At 38.5% G+C, this 16,925-nt stretch overlaps 1 protein-coding gene across 1 annotated transcript in view; it reads right to left on the reverse strand.

Annotated features, from left to right (window-relative positions):
- lrrc7 (leucine rich repeat containing 7) overlaps nt 1-3,400 on the reverse strand; it is a 51,229-nt gene extending 47,829 nt beyond the window's left edge. The window contains 1 exon segment of the mRNA XM_042483993.1: nt 3,203-3,400. Coding sequence (XP_042339927.1) covers nt 3,203-3,391 — 189 coding nt within the window. The 5' untranslated portion in view covers nt 3,392-3,400.
- Nucleotides 3,401-16,925: the final 13,525 nt, after the last annotated feature.

The following is a 16,925-nucleotide window of genomic DNA, read 5'->3' on the forward strand; positions in this document are numbered from 1 at the left end:
TTACATTATAGGTGTTATGGCATCCCCACAGAGTAAAATACGACATACGACGATTTCCTGTCGTCTAGTATAAATGAATCTAAGTTCATATAACATAAAGGGTCACAAAGCGCTAATAATTAAAGTATCACTTGAAAAAAATCACATGTGGCACAACACTTTCAGAGTTAGCTATGATTTCTACAACACCTATGTGCTATCTGAAAGTTAATAGTTGTAGTGGGACAAGTACAAACATGCAGCACTTTAACTCTGACCCAGACCTCACCCGGAGTGTGTGAATTCATGTGTATTATACTTCACACAAAGCATTCAACTATTATCTTATGATGTGCAATTTCTAATGTGTCATTTTCTAAAACAAACACAATGCTTACTCGCAGTCATCCCTGCAGGCAAATCACCTAACTTACACAAAGAACTTACACAAGGGAACCCATGCAGACATTGAAAGAATAAAATTGCTATGATTAAATCACAAGCTCCACAAAATAAAATGCTGTTCTGTGTAAAGAATGATTTTTAAATTACCTTTGCTGTATATTTGTCATTGATGTGTTGAGATGCTGGCCACATTTACTCCGTCACACCAAACTATCAGTGTTGTCAAAAACAAAATCACCAGGAGCACCGGGGCCAAAGAGCTGGAACAAGCTAAACATGAAAAGGGCCGCTCTGTGTCCGTGGGTCAGGCCGGGCCAGGACACTTGAAGACACAATCACTTTACTCACACACACTTAAGGAGCTCTCCAACTCACTTACATAAAGGCCAGTCACTCTGGCAGCCTTGATAGCTTTTATACAGTCTTGGCAAACACACATTCACGTACACATTGTCAGGGCTTTGTCAGTTGAATGCAACAAGTTTGGCCTGCCACTTACTCAGCCCCGTTAGACTGTCTCCATTCATGCAGGTTATATTTAGAAATCTAATTCAACATCTCTGTCATTTTAACCAGGACAGGATATCAATAAAACGAGACAGGCCTCCTATAAAACAGCACCTGTAATTCCCCTTGAAATATTGGAAGGGCATTTCACCTCATTACTGCTCATGTGAGGGTTTTCTGAAAGTACCGGGTAACCTCAGATGCCTCTTTCACCCCACGTTTCCTGTCACTCTTCATTGCTCAGTGAGGGATGATGTTTGCATTTTAGGAACACCATCCGATACTGGACAATATCAAGTAGACCCGTCAGACAAACAACACTGCTGGTTTTAAGACGGTTTAATTCTACTTTATTGTGGGAATGTCGATAAGTTGGACAGTCAAGTCAAGAAACTTTTATTAGTTAATTGCAATAATCACAAATTTGCAAATGCTGCAATGTATAAACAAAGTGCAAAGCTGACAACAGCTTGGGTCCATGTTTACTTCCTGTCAGCTCATGCCATTTACATAGACTGTGTAGTAAGCGCATACTAACATACTGCCTTCTTAATATTCAATCTGTATGTACTGCAAATTAACAATTAAGTATGTAATTACTAACAGAACGTTTATACTAAATTATTCTCAAGCAACATGTTGACATTAAGTTGGATAAACTGACCATATTTTGGGAATGCAAATAGATACATTTTGCCTAAAAAAAATATATTAAAATGTAATTAAGTTACATAATAATGGGTTTCAGCCTGTATCAAAATCTCTGCCATTGCTGGCAGTTACATAGTCGGAAGAGACACAAAGCACTGAGTATGTCCAATGAGCTCATGTATCATACTCAAAATTTTCAGGCCTACATCCAGGCATTTCTCACGTAAATCAACATACTATGCAGTGAGAATACATTGTCAATTCTGCATCATACTTAGTATGAATAGTATGCTAGTATGTGATTTTTTAAATATAGATTTAGAAGTTTTTTGTTGTCAAGGTTGAAATGGACTAAAAGATAAAGGTAAAACTTCCAAGCAGTCCAGAGTGAAAAATCTCAACAACAAAAAATAAATTTGACTTAAAAGTTTAAACAGCCATGACCCACAGAGAAAGACTCCTAGTGATTTTTTAATGCTGATGAAAGCATGGAAACACTAACATTAGCATTCACCTCACAGCTTTGTGGCTGACAAAGTACAACAATTACAACTGCACACTGACAAGCTGAGTCTGAGACGTTCTGAATTGGCAGTAGAGAACAGTACAGAGGATAAACCTTTTTGTTCAGGTACCAGCATGGTCTTGGTGGCACCCTCATGCCAAACTTAACATTTTTTTTGCCCTGCTGGTGGTAAAAATCTAAGAATAGCAAGGTCATCTCTCCATTTGTTAAACATCAAACACTTGATTTCTCTAGACTTTTTGCTTAGCTGTAAATTCCTTCATATGAACACCACCGGTGCCTCACTGTACAAGTGGGCCCACACAACATTAATATATCAAACAGTGTCAACCTCTGTGGGAGTAAGTCATACTCAAGGTATAGCCAAGTAGTAAGTGGGGTTGATGTTAGAAGTAGGGTTCAAGATCTGTTTGCATCAACATACCGTAAACAGTATGTCACATTTCTCACATAACAAGTGTGTAAGGCATATTTTCTGTGCTTTCTACTGTCACAGCTCCCCAAAACAAGGTCTGGAGAAAACTGTTAATCAAAGTGGTACTGATCATGAGAAAGTGCAAAACATATGGATCCAAAGGTTTTCAATAGTGAAGAAGAGCATAAATAAATAAACAAATCTTTTTAAATGATTCTTTTTAGAGACTGTTATGTAGCGGCTATCCTCAATAAATGGTACCAAATAAATCATTCTCGGTCTTCGGCATCTTGCCCTTGAAGACTGGCAAATTGGTGGCCAGTGGCATTTTTGTCACATCCTATTGAGCTTACGTTGCCTACCTAAGCCAATGGGATGCTGAATCATTGCATGTAAATGGATATTTTATCTCATCTATTGTTGATTTATACATGATGGCTGGTAAAGCATCAAAGGCAAGTTTTGTGTCATAGAGAAACTGACACCACACCATATTTTACAAAAAAGTATCAAAATTTGAGATGTTAGATACATTTACAAGTATCAACTTCAAAGAAACGATACTGTGAAAAGAATCGATCTGCTAGTCTTCATGAGGCCAAGATTTTAAAGAATCACATTAGGGTCAACCGGCATTGGTCCAATTAAGTAGTATGTTCGGGTTTGCGGACAGAGGTGAGAGGCAAGCAGCAAGGGGTTAACATGTGGTTCAGGATTACCTTGGGAAGTTCCTCAATCTGGTTGGCGTCGAGGTAGAGCTCCTCCAGAGTTCTCTCAAAGCTGAAGATTTCCTTGGGGACCTGCTGCAGGCTGCAGTGGGAGTAATCCAACACTGAGATCACTTCCTCTTCACCACGGAAACAACGGCACGGCACCAGCCGGCCAATCAGCTTCCGCTTAGTGGTCATTTCCAGACACTGCACTGTAGAGGCAAGAAGAGGGGAGAGGTTAATGTCAGAGGGTGTGCAACTCAAAAATCAACACGTTAATTGTATCTGCACAATCTTTATTTATTTTATTGTGTTCCCCTGTAGACCAGTGTTGTTTGTCGGACAGGCTAAATCACATAAAGATATAAAAGGATCTGGAATATCAAACTAACATAAAATGTTTTTCCTCTGAGATGAACTATAGAGCTGTCATTAAAATTCATGTGTGGGATTTTCTCTAAAATGCTCTAAAATAATTTCTTATACCAACCATGTGAGCTGCATTCATTACTGATGACAGATGTCACTGCTTTGATGAGTAATGCAATAAATAAATAAATAAATAAATAAATGTTGAAGGAACATGTTTTTCAAGAAAAACACCCACTGCAAAAATGTGTAAGTAAGTAAAAATGTCAGAATTCACATGGCATTAGCGTTACATTGACGGTTAGATCAGCCCAATCAGCTCGTAAGTGGAGCCTTATCTTTGCAGTCTGTGTGTGGGGACGGGCCACCTGTCTGAAGCATGCTCTGATTCTTGCCCATTATAAACTGCAGCTCTCCACAACCCTTCAGAGGTTAAGCTGGCAATGAAGTTAATGAATGACTAGAATGAGCAAACATCTCTTTAGTAAACAACTCTCAGCTTCAAGTCGTCAAATTACTTAAAAAATCTCTAGCTCATGTTTACGCCATCTCATATTTTTCAAAACGCCAGCACTTTTTCATGCGATTTTGGATTAATGCAGAAGATAAACTGTGTTGCAGACAAACATTTATGATGCTTACACCTTTTGTTCAGCAAGATAATCTTCACAAAACGATTAGAATTTTTGAAACGTAAATGCAATCGCCTGAAATAAAAAGCTAACATTAGCCGTGTTCAGTTTGATGATGTTCTGTAGTCTCATTTAGCTACTTGTTAGCTTTTTTTAACACACAAAAGCTTAAAAAGTTCACAAGTAAGATATTTGCTGATTTTATGTCATAGAACAAAAAAAGTTTCTTTAGCTTGGGTTAACCATAGACCTTTTTTTCAGTCATCTAACTAAAAAAGCCATTCAAGAAAACCATTGACTTTGAGATGAGGGAACAGTGCTAAAATGCTAACTCATTGTCGGGTTTTAGGACTCATTCCTGCACCGCTCTATCTGGCCGTGTTTGCAACAGCAGCACCAACAGTTATACCACTTGTAAATGTTGGGGGTGGGGAGTTGGTTGTTGTAATAGCCCACACAGGTCAATAAAACATTCCATATTAATCCTGTTTGATTGATTTGAATGGAAGACACTGTGGACAAAATCTGTAATGCTCTCTGCAAAAATGCCTTCAGAGGTTATTTTTTGGTCCAGAAGTCTAAGTTAGTTTATTTAAATAGGAAATGTTCCTAAGTTACACACTTCTGTATTACAAAATCCCTTGTTTGTGTCATTGTCCCTTAACTTCAGCTCAGCAAAGGACTGGAGGGAAATAAAAAGAGAACATTTTTTACTAAAAACTCAGCAACTCTGAAAGAAATTCAGTTTATTTTTCAAACTAAGAGGCCGAATGTCATATTAGCTTCAGATCATTTTTGTCATGCTTTTAAATGGCCGCCAGGCAGGTATCAGGTATAAAAGGCTGGGGTTCAACTCTTTATGTGTGTGTCTCTCTCTCTGTCACATACACACACGCACACACACACACACACACACACACACACACACACACACACAGAGTGCACTCTCATCAAACAACAAACTGGAGCTGTATAATTAGACCGAATCCTTTTGTAATTCTGCGACATCACTCCGTCACTCCATTACACAACTCCATTTAAAAAGCCAGTGACTGAATGGCTAACCACGGGTATTAAAATCCTTGAGTGAGGATTTATCATTCATCTTTATCACCTCAAACCCAAATGCTTATATTACACTCAATCTACTGACAAATAAAAATGAATGCCAGGCCTTTCAAATAGAACAAAGAGTGAAATGTCAGTTATCTTGACAGCTGCCTCAATTTCCTGTTTGATGTGGATGAGCTAAAACCAGCTGTGATGAGGAGGTACAGGAGGTGATGAGGAGTGAAGCTAAAGAGACAGTGGGGACTGAAAAGGAGGGGGGGCAAGGAGGAGAAGAGGAGGGAGAGAACATGAAAATGAGGAGGTGAAGAGGGCAGAGAGAGGGAGACGAGGAGGCTCAGAGATAAGACCTGCAGCTTTATCTGTCTGTAAACACACACATGTCCGGCACAGTGTGACCAGATGAATTCAGAAGATAGACAGAGTGATCTTGGGCACTGTGAGGACACTATGTTATCTTCTCAAGGCCAGGGAAATCTGATTTAAAAAAAAGAAAAAAGACAGATCCTCCAGGACTGTTTATCTGAAAAAGCCTGGACTATTAAAATCAATACATCCTTATTTACAGCCATGCTCAAATGGGGGTAATGAGGCGAGCCAGGGTTTACTGTTTGTCCACAGTATGTGTAAACCCAGCAGCAGTCAGCGCTTTTCATGGAGCTCACACATTGGACCTGGTTCTTGTCATTCTTATGTTCACAGGTAAAAGGTTACAAAGATGTGTTTAGCTGTTGGATTTCAACAAAGCTCAAATAAGTGTAAAAAAAACTCTTCTCTGTATATTCCTTTCCCCTTACATTCTGTATGTCAGTACAATTTCAATGTGATGGACTGCTAAGTCAGAAAACACAAAGAAACAGATGCTTCAAAGGTCCAAGAACTAAAACTAAGGGTAGGCAGTGTGGAGAAGTTTAACTTCATTTTCTTGTTATTTGTAAGTGGCAATATATCATTTTCTCAATTAATTTACTTTGGTTCTGTGTGCGTCAAATTTAGTAAATGATAAACTCTATGTCAAGTATTTTTTTCTTGCTGCAGCAATAAATTGCTACATATTTCACATGTGTAAGAGTTTAAGAAAAAGTCAAACCAGATTTGTCAAAACTCTCTCTCTCTCTATGCATTGATCATGTACAATTCATAATCCTGAAAAGTGAAATAAACAGATCTGGCAGTAAAGGAAGACTAGAGAAGCAACCATGGAGGTGAGTTTAGAACATGTAAACAGCGTAATATTGTTTTAGGGGTGGTGCTGCAATAGTGCGGAAAGGATTTAGTGGTATTTTTGACATCTCACGATTTTGTTAAAATAGTTAATACATAGTAATTTTTTTTATATAAAAATGTTTTGAAAAGATCATTAAATTTATTTTTTATGTCTTGCATTTAGAGTACTGTATATTTCCTCTATGTGGTCACCTGAGAAATTGATGGATTGTGACAGAATAAAAAAACCACCGAAAGCAGTGAAGATACAATAGCTGAAAACATTTAGGAAATATTGGAGAGGATTTGTTTAAATTTGACTTAAATGTGTTCAGAGACTATCATTCAAAAAAGGATTACAGAGTTGAAGCTGTCCAGAGCTGTTTATTGGTTTAGTTTATTGGAGTTTATTGGAATTTACATGCTTCTGGTTCACTGGTCTGTGTTTTGGACCCTGTTGAAATACTGTGTAACGATTCATTCAGACCTTCCTCATGGACTGTTCATATGTATACAATAAGTAATGTGCCAAAATGTGTATATAACCCAGATAACCATGAGCCAATATTTCATGTATAATTCATATAAACAGGAAAGATGCGATTGTGACTTATGCACTGACGGAAGTAAAGAAGGAAGTAGCATAAAGATCAAAAGTCTGTAAGGAGGGAGGGTGGTCAAAAAACACAGGACTTTCCCCCAGGAGACTGGTGTTGAAAACTGTGAAGGTTTTTTTTAGTAGGCCTTGGTAATGTAATTTGTTGGGCACTTATATATTAGATATTGTTAATTCATTCAATACATTCATACCTACCTAAAACGTTACAAAATAATGTTTTTGTGCTGCTTTGCCAATTGAAGATGGTCAAGAATACAAGAAATGAATATCTTCATACAACTTGGACTACATGTTGCAACAGCCTCACCATCTAGAGTTAATGTTGTATCAACCGTTTTCAGCCCTGAAGCAGAATGATACATTCACACGCAAAGACATCAGAGATCCTCTACACCAAATTTAGTTGGAACGGAGCAAACAAAACTATGTGACACAAGACTTTATATAAATATATCTATTTATATAATCTCCTCTCAGGAGTTTGGTCTCAGTGCGTCTGTCCAATCAGCATTGGATGGCCGTCAGATGACACACTCCGTCATAGTTACACAGCAGAAGTGGCATCAGGGATCTTCTCACTGGCTGAGTAGGCAGGCAATCTGAGTGCTAACTTGGCTGAAAGCTACATGACTGCCAAAGGTGTGAAATCGGTTTAATGCTTGCTGCATCCTCTAATCAACCGCTTGACATTCCAGCCAAGAGCCAGATGGCCAAGTATAATGCTCCGAAAACCAGCAGCACTGACCAGAGCTGATATCACCTTTTAGTAGATCTCTTCTACAGATTAAAGGCAGTTAAAGTGTGTTGCAAGTTTTTTTTTATTTTCTGTACTATAGCAACTGTTTTTTCTTTTCATTTCACTGTGTGATTTTTCTTGATCTTTGCTTTCTTTTTCCTTAAATTGGCCAAAAATCCATTCTGCAAGTTTCAATGATTACCAGCTGTCTTTTCAGACCTCCAAAATGACCCATTAAAAAAAGCACCAAAAAGTATTGCGTTTAATGATTTGGCAAAATCGATAGTATAAATACCAGCAGCCAGTCTGCTAAACATTCTTTTTTTATGAGCTACTGATACTGCAGCTGCTTGATTATGCTCTCACGGTCTATTGATGTAACAGCTTAAGCATGCAAAGACAGACTAGACTAAAAATAACAGCTTTTTTTGTCAAGAGAGCAGAGCTGATGTTAGTGATGTTACCCATTAGAATTAAGCAACAACAGCAGAGACACTGACAAATATTAGGAGCAAATAGGAGCTTGTCAACGTGGGCAGTGATGAAAGCCGACTGTGGGCAGTCACCTTCATAACACAGACACCTCTCCAGAGACTGATTTTACACCAGGAGGAACCCAGAGACAAAGAGACAAAGACAATATGCAGTACAGGGAGGATGAAGAGCTGCTTAGACTGGAGGGCTTTTACAAGATGAACAATTTAATACAGCATTTGGGCATTAAAAAACCACATGCAGCTCATGACCATCATGTTTTTTGTAGGAACCTAACATTGAAAATCTTTGCAATTCTTTGGTGTTTCTTTGTGTTCCTGGTGTTTCGGTTGACCCTGTCTGAATGAATGAATGTAAGGGGACACTGAAGTGTGTCCAGTCCTGCTAACACTCTCACAGAACCAAAAAAAGGTAGGAAGAGAGTCAGAGCGAGCCGGCACCAATAGGATCAAACTAGGAAGTGAGCGTGGTTGGCTGTGTTGGCTCTCGCTGCTGCTATGGAAACAGCATGACAGAGCAGAGCAGACTGACTCTGCAGAGGCAACGCTACATGTACAAGCTCACAACACACACTTTCTTCATAGACACACTTGTTAATGATTGAGCTTTGTTCCTATCAGCACGGTGATAACCGCATAAAAGAAACACAGATGTGAGTAGTGAGATATTTTCCAAGAACTGTTAACACACATCCGCCCACACACACTATACACACACAGCTGCCCACACATATGAACACACTAGCAAGCAGAGGCGGAGGAAGTATTTAGAATCTTAGTAATTAGTAAGTACCATCATGTCAAGATACATTTATGCAGATTTATGTGTGAACCGCATTTTTGCTATAGTTGGTTTGGGTGGGTGTTTTTGCAGTTTAATCTGCAACTTGATCAACATAAAAAAATTCTGCCAATTATCAAGCCTTTTAAAGGGGCAGTGTGTAGAATTTCTTGGCACTTAGCAGTAAGGATTGCACTGCAACCAGCTGAAACCTTTGCAGTTGGAGTTTCTTCTGTGTCCATTGTTCAGGAGGCTTTTTATTATCAGCTTTTCCTCTCCAAAACAAATGGACGAGGTGATCTGAACCAGTAAAACACTGAACAAAGCTGTTTTATGTTACAAATCAGTATTTCTCCAATGCTGTTTGGCACATCGCAGTAGGACCGCTAGCACAGCTGCAAATGTGTTCTCACCTAATTTCTAATCTTGATGTTAAGGAGGTTTTTACTGGAAGCTGAATTACAAAAGACACAGCCCCTTTGATTTAAACTGGTAAAAACACTGACTAACCAGTTGCATGTTAAAATCTGTGTTTTTCTGACGCTGCTTGTCATGAAGGGGCTGCTAATAAAGGTGGCCCACACAAAAACACAAATTGACAATTCTAGGGCCAGAGTTTGGTTTGTCCATTCTGGGCTATTGTAGAAACAACATGATGGACTCTGCGGGCCTGCTCCCTGTGCAGATATAAATGGCTCACAAAAACACAATTTTTATTTTAGGTGATCATATACTCAAGAAAATACACTTATATTATATTCAATTTCTGCCAATATAACCCCTGTATCCTATACACTGGACCTGTAAGAACTTATTTGTGGTGTATTAGGAATATTCCAAATGTTTTTAAATCTAAATCAACAAAATATTTGCATAGGAGTTTATCTGTATCCTAAAACAAAAAAAACCCCCAAACATACCAGGTTGAGAAACTAAACTTATGAAAGTTTATTTCAAAAATATCCTTTGAATAAGTTGATTTATTGTTTATTGATGTTTATTTTTCATTTAAATACCCTCATTAGAAGCACATGAATGAGCCCCCTAGTTTTCCCAGGGTCCTTATTTGCACTGAGCACAGGTTGAAACATTATAACACGGGCAGCTTTTTTCCCACACTTTATATAAGAAAATAATATTTTAAGGATTTGATTCCAGACAAGAATGACCTAGAATTAGATTTTTTCCCCCACTAAATAATGCATCTAGTTTAAAAAGATGATTATATGCTTTCAGGCTTGGTGCCATGAGGGCTCTTAATGGGGCTAAACCCCCTCGGTTGTATTTTTCACCCCGTTTAAGCTTAATGCAGCTGCACTGTCCATGGTACTGAAACAGAGCAAAGGAGTTTGGTTCTTGTTTTTTTTTTGGCTCTCAATCCATTTAAACCCCATTGAAGCAATCTACAGACAGACAAGAAATGACAGGGAAGTAAAGGGACAGTCAACACAAGAGAGAGTGGTGTAGCTGCAACAGGTGCTTCTAAAAATTTCCATGAATCAAAAATCAATGAAATTTATTTTAAGTAAAAAATTGCCCCGCTGCAATTTTTAACAGCTGCCTGAGTCACATCATCCCGGCACATGGCCTGCATGCTTTGTATAAAAAGATAAATATGTAAAGTAACAAGTAACTTCATAAATGTAGTGGAGTATAAAGTACAATATTTAGTAGAGAAAGTACAAAGTATCATATTTAAGTACAGTTCTTGAGTAAATCAACTTGAACTTCACCTCAAGTGGACTCTTTTCTTCCATCTGCTCTCCACTAAAGTTTGTGAGTGTGTGTGTGTGTGTGTGTGTGTGTGTGTGTGTGTGTGCGCGTGTGTGTGTGTGCTCCTCCAGCAGCTCATAGAGGGTGAAATCCCCAGGATCCCATGACAGCCATCACTTCACGTGCAGCCTTGTCGTCACCATAGTAACCGCTGCCATAGAGACTGTCTCCCAGGAGCTGGGTGTATTTTTACTCTCCCTCTCTCTCTCTCTGTCATAAAACAGAACATGCTGCACTCAGTGGGCGATTGCTCCACATTTGGCGACACTTTACAAAGACTCAAATATATCAGACACCTTAATAGCACCTGAAGAAGAGCTTTGGATCAGCTTCTTCATGTTTCTCTTTCTCTGACTCTTTTTTTAAAAAAATTTTGTTGAGGTGTGAATACTGCACTCTGCACCCGGGGCTCCTGCACTCACTCACAATTAAACAGTCACACACTGTCAGGCACAAGTGCACGAGACACAGACACACATTAAAATGCCCACACACACATATAAACCAATGAATTAGCAGCCGCACACAGACTCATTTAGTTCATGATTACTTTGCGACGGTGACGGCGAGAGAAAATGGAAGATCCTGTTTCACATCCCAGTGCTTCACATTGTCAGGCAAATCCCTGAGCAGTGTGTCTGTGTGTATGTGTGTGTGTGTGTGTGTGTGTGTGTGTGTGTGTGTGTGTGTGTGAGAGAGAGAGAGAGAGACTGTGTATGTGGGAGGCAGTTAGCTAACTAGCAGCCAGGAACAGCTTGTTCTGTCTTTTTTACATTCATTAATTAACCACTTAGAGCAGTTACCTGAACCAGCACTTGCATACAAAGACACATTTAGTAATCCTTTGTTCTGAACCAGTACTTTCATGATTTCTAAACTTCCTGTCTGTTGGCTTTTTTCCCATGTTATGAAAGATATCAGAATTAAGGCTTAAAAGGGTCAAAGTCAAAAGTAACCTCAAAAACATTGTCCTGTTGCAGGCCAAGTGGCCTTGACACTAAAATTTGAAAATTCCAGGCCTGGTTGCAGAGGCTACTGAAGGATACCAACACAGATATGTGAAGAACATGCACGCTCTACACAGAAAGGCCCCAGCCAGCACATGGACTTTTAACCCAAGACCCTCATGCCATTGGGTAGCAACAATTTTATGATTTTATGTCTTAAACTGTTTGCAGTGAGCGCAGCTAAACACAAGCTGAAGTTAGTCTCTGTTAATTGCCATTTTTTTGTTGTTCAGGTGATTTGCCGCTCAAAGCACTGAAGCAATGCAGGTGATCCCAGCCTGATCAGTGAAGTGAAAAAAAGGTATGAATCAGAAGTCTACATGTCAACTTCATCTAAGTGAAGACATTTGCCTGAAAGGTGCTGTAGTGATTTGCCAAAAAACTGACAAAAAAAAAAAATTGCTGCAGTGGTTGAACAGGAAGCTGATTATTTACCAAGCAAGGGAAAAAATATAGAGAGGGAGATTGATATTACAAATTGGTTTCTGGGAATATTTTGTATGTAATAGACAAACAAAAATGAACATGGCATAATGTCACATAAATTATTGGAGGAAGTGGTTGGTTGCTTATTAACATAATGTTTGCTAAGAAGAAAGATACTTGATGACTGAGTGGTGATGGAGGTGATGCCATGCAACTGCTAACAGAGAGCGAGTGAATTAGGGGAGCAGAAATATCTATTTGTTACGTTTTTGGTCAGACATATTGTGTAGTGGAAAACAACCCCATCATTTGTGTGTAATTTAGTGAAAAGAGAGGACAATGTCAACTTGGACATCAGTATCAAATAGCATCAGTGTAGAAATAACTGAACAATGAAATCCATTGTTTGCCCTCCAAATCACCCAGAAACATTCCTTTTTATCTGTTGCAACTGTTTTTAAGGTCTGATTAAAATTAGGTGAATATTTGGTCAGCTTCAGGGAAATTGCTCCTTCGTGGATAACATTAAAGTACCTCTTGTTAGGAAAACAAGCCAGTTTGTTCGCCAAACCATCCACATCCAAACTCTTATTTTTCTCATTTTCTAGAGTTTTTGTAGAGAAATAACAATGTAGTGCTAACTACTATTGCTGTTTTCAGTATCTGAATAAATGACCAATGAAACAAAGTCTCAAGGAATCACCACACGGTCTTGTTGAGTCACGGTCTGGGGCGTTTTCACAGTCGCAGCCAGTCCGATCTTCCTGCCACAGTGGCTCCAGGTGGCACGTCTGTAAAACTCAGTGACCCTTACATCACTGACACTAAAAATAACAATCGACCGACACAACAGCACACAAGAGCAGCTGACAATTCACCTGCACCCAAAATGTAGGAATCAGTTCTGCTCAGATGCACCAATGAACAAATACACAAATGCACCAAATGGGTCAAACCAGCGTTACCTAAAAATGAGACTCCAGCCACAGAATGACCTGAAAAACGTGTTTCCTCCGGTGACTCTGGACTGGAAAAGTTTAGGACTTCAGTCAGTGACAAATACCAACAAATGACAAACGGAAAATTAGACAAGACAAACAGTGGGATATATAAATAGGACGCAATAAAAGAGAAATAAAGAAGCAGCCAGACAGAGTGTGCTGTACTGTCATATGAGACGAACATATCTGGGTGACTGCGATGATTTCTAACACACAGTTCAGTGTATCAGCTAATGAGGAGTATTCCTAACGGGATGAGGTGAATAATCAATTAGCCTTTCAGTCTCTTAAATGTGAGTATCTACTGCTTTTTCTGTACAATATTGGATGGGTTAACATAAATACAGACTAGAAACTGTGTAGAGAGAAGTTTAGGACAGCCTGAATCAACCTCAGATTGTTATATGGTAAAAAAAATGTTAACTGCTCGTCCATCAAGGTGCATGTGAAGGGCAAACAAGAAGACCTTGATAAAAGATCAAAAGATCCGTTGGAGGGGTTGCAAGATGATTGTTATAGGAAAGCAGAAAAATACTAATTTTTCTGCTAAAAAAATGTTTCAGCATCTTTCTTTTACACTGTTCCTTGCCACTTTTCTTTGAAAATTACAAGATAACTTTAGAATGTCAGGACTCTGAAAATAATCCAAATACAACAAGGAAAAAAGCACGAAACACTTTGATTGAAGTGCTCATAACTGGTAGACTTATGCAACAGATGATAATAAAGATTTTAAAGGGTCACATGCCAAAAACCTTCCTGTTACTTAACAATTAATTAATTTACTTAAAAACTGTAAATGAAAATAAAAATCTGTTGCAGCCCAGATAAAGACTATGTTTCAGTATTGTGGATAATTAATTGTATGGAAATCTCTAGACTCACGCACTAGATGCTTCAAATGAAACAATATACACAGAAAATCTGTTCAAAATTTCATTAAATAAAGAAACTTTCCAATTTTTTTACAACTAGGGTCTTTGGCCATTGTTTCTATTTGCCATTATCAACTGAAACACACTAAGAAGAAGTCACATAAGGCAAGAAAAGTCTAAAAGAAGAATAAAAATGTGTCTATCCGAAGTTTCCACTCCAATTTATCATCTCACGACCCCTCAGATTTATCTTGACACCTCTAAAGAGGCCTAACCGCTAGACTGGGAACCACTGGAACAACAATATATGGTGGTAAATAACCAGTAGTTGACCCAGCTACAGCAGTAAAGCGCTGCTGACACTTAAAGGACCAGTGTGACGAACTCAATGGACGAGGACCTACTCTGTACATAGACAAGAACAGCTCATTCTAAAGTAATGCAAACCCAACAACTCTTATTTTTAGATGATTATAAACTAAAAAAACAAAGTTATGAATCTTATATACTGTGAATATATCTCCCTAAATCCCAGTGGACCTTTAAGATTTTGAATGCAGGACTTTTACTTTATTATTACATAATGGTACTTTTACTTAATTAAAGGATCTGAAAACTTCTTCTACCATTGAGTACCGGAGGTCTTGCTTTTGCTTTGAAAGAAAAAATGGCCAGAAGTTGTTTAAAACATTATTGTAACTATAATATAATTGGTCAATTCCAGCCTTCCACAGTCTGTCTGAATAACAGTTCACACTGTTCTGACATTAGATGCTTCGCCAAAGTTTTAAAATCATTTCTAAATTTAAAAAATCATTTTTAATTCAATATTTTGTGTCAAATTGTTGATTTCTTTGTTGAGTAACTGTTTGTTAAGATAATGTACAGCAAGCAGGCCATTGTTGCAAAACAAACTTCTTCAGGGTGATTCGAGTCCTGCATCACTTTGATGGGGTTTATGTTGGTATCGTGACCTGCCTACTGTGCATTATCCCGAACACATTATGTGTAAAGTGATGCCGTTATGAACAGAAGGTCAACTGGCTGTTCACAAACATCTCCAGACAGACTTATTTGTTTGTTTCATCTCAAGGCTTCACTCGTCCAACTGTTCCTCAGTATCAGTGAAGCTCACAGAGGAAAAGACTTTATTTGAGCCTCTCCCTCCTCTCCTTCTGTCATCTCTCTCTCCTTCTCTCTCCCCCTATCTCATTCCCCTGTTTCCAGGCCAGTCTTTTATTTTTTCTCCTCTATGTTCTTCCAGGGTTGTGCTCAGTGGCCCAGTTCTGCTTGAGACGCCCCGGCACATCTCCTCTTTCTGTCTTCTCATTTCTCTCTCTCTCTCAACACTCTTCCTCCGTCTGTCTGTGTTTAACTTTTTCTCTTCCTCCATCCCACCCCCTACCAAGAGACAGAAAGGGAAGCCATCTTAAAATCAAGCACAGTACTTTTTGTTTCCTCTCCATGGGAGCGTCTCGATCTAAATCCATTTTTAAATTCCAGGGCGGTGACTCATTGGAAAGATAAACTTATCATCTTGTGTTTGAGAACGAGGAAATCTCCACAGATTGTGTGTTCTCTGCTCTCGATCATCAGCATGCCAGGAGAAAAAGTGAATGATAACCTTACTAACCATTTTGCAAAACTGAAGTTTGCCTTTTTTGCATAAACCAACCCCCTTCATCAAGCACATGACATACATATTCGTATCCTCGGTGTAACCTCGTTATAGCTGTTCAGCACTGTACATTAGAAGTCTGCAAACACCAGGTCATGCTCTAAACTAAAATATAAATATTACTATTATTACCTTTATTTTCTATCAGAAATATGCATACATTACTGAAAAGTAGATTGCTGATTATAATGCAAACACGTGCAACATCTTGTGACTTGCCCAAATGTCAAAGCTGGGACTTTTGACCAAGTGAAAATATTGGTCTTCAGCATTATCTTGACTTAGAATTTGGATTTATTTAGTAATTATGTTTAGTGATCTCTGCCCACCTGCCAAATAGTTTAGTGATATTTTGGATGGCTATTCACAGAGAATACAAGCAATAAAACATATGGATGGCTTTGAAATTTTGACTTTTTGACTCCTCAAGGAGGTGTACGGACACAGTTTCACTAAGCAAAACTGTCTTCAGTGCTTGGACTAATCCTATTGTATCACTTTATTAATATGTTTCTCTAATTGTCCTAACTGAGACAAAGATATATATATATATATAGGTATATACATATATATATATATGTATAACCCTCATCACCTTGATGTCCTGTCAAAAATAAAGTATACAGTCTCAGAAAAATGATCATGCAAATACCTCATTTTTAAGCATGCACATCTATAAGGAATGTCTGCCCATGACAGCTGACAATGTTTCAAATATGGATGTTGCTGCAAAGAAGCTACATGATCTAAAAAATGGATGTTTCACACACATCTTCAACACAGCAGCACACAGGGTCTAAACAAAGCACCGTTTCAACACCCAAGATCAGCCTCTGACCAAATGTCTCTCCTTCTCTTCCTGAGTTACGGTGTTGAATAATGGCCAGAAAAGTGGTTTTGCAGAACATTATGATGTCGCAGTTTAGTTGACCTTTAAGCTTTTGAAAACTTCACTTCATCATTTTATTCCATTAGACATTTGTAGGAGATTTTGTTATAATTGGCGTACGAATTCTTGAGTTATAGCCAAAGACACGTTTTGTGAGGTCACAGTGACCTTTGACCAC

This window comes from Plectropomus leopardus, chromosome 3 (genome assembly GCF_008729295.1).
Source record: "Plectropomus leopardus isolate mb chromosome 3, YSFRI_Pleo_2.0, whole genome shotgun sequence".
In the NCBI taxonomy this organism is placed as follows: domain Eukaryota; kingdom Metazoa; phylum Chordata; class Actinopteri; order Perciformes; family Serranidae; genus Plectropomus; species Plectropomus leopardus.